Source organism: Ciona intestinalis, chromosome 4 (assembly GCF_000224145.3).
Source record: "Ciona intestinalis chromosome 4, KH, whole genome shotgun sequence".
NCBI lineage: Eukaryota > Metazoa > Chordata > Ascidiacea > Phlebobranchia > Cionidae > Ciona > Ciona intestinalis.
This window is the reverse complement of record NC_020169.2, coordinates 3120957-3121702: the sequence shown is the minus strand read 5'-3', so window position 1 is coordinate 3121702 and position 746 is coordinate 3120957. Positions and strand designations below refer to the sequence as shown.

General features: G+C 31.1%; 1 protein-coding gene across 1 annotated transcript in view; it reads left to right on the top strand.

The window, feature by feature from the left end:
• LOC113474174 overlaps positions 1 to 50 on the top strand; it is a 3337-nt gene extending 3287 nt beyond the window's left edge. The window contains exon 2 of the mRNA XM_026834085.1: positions 39 to 50. Coding sequence (XP_026689886.1) covers positions 39 to 50 — 12 coding nt within the window. The remainder of the gene's footprint in view (positions 1 to 38) is intronic.
• The last annotated feature ends 696 nt before the right edge of the window (positions 51 to 746 follow it).

The following is a 746-nucleotide window of genomic DNA, read 5'->3' as shown; positions in this document are numbered from 1 at the left end:
CTAAGGATCCCCTATATTTTTTGTTACCAATGTTCCAGCGATTGATCTAAAAAACTTAGGAAAATACTATCTTTTAGCAAAACAATAAATGTAATATCAAATACAAGAGTGTAGACAATTATTACTGAGCAAATAGTTTTCTGTACTCGCTGGAAAAACTCAAGAAGTGTTGATCAATCATATAAAAGCAGTTATGATTATGTAATAGTTACGCAACACAGCTGTTTAAGATTCAATATTTATGCAATAAGTAAAATTAAGATAACCTTTAAAACATATCTGTGCTCGAAGCACAGTAAACCAGTACATATAAATATATTAACAATATTTAATTGGTATGGATGCTATACACCATTATTAACACTGTGAATATCCGTACCTGCCTAAATATTCGTGCGCACCCCATTGTTTTTTCTGGTTGATTGACTTATTGAATCATACTAAGCTGTAGCCTATGCTGCAGTATCGTAACGTAGACAATGCAAATTCGAACGAATATGATTCCTATACAAAGTTGTTTAATTTAACAGACGGTAACGTAAGCTTAACAATTGTGGAAAAGATTTTACATTTAGATGCTGTGTTGGTTTATATATGTAAGGTGCCAGTACAACCAATGGGCTGTTTTTTAACGAAGAGCAAATTGAGAATCTGCATAGTAATTTTTTGTATAATTCTATGTTATTGATATGTAACAAGATACTAAAAACAAAGTCTATGTGAGGTTTAATAGTAAAGGGTTTCAG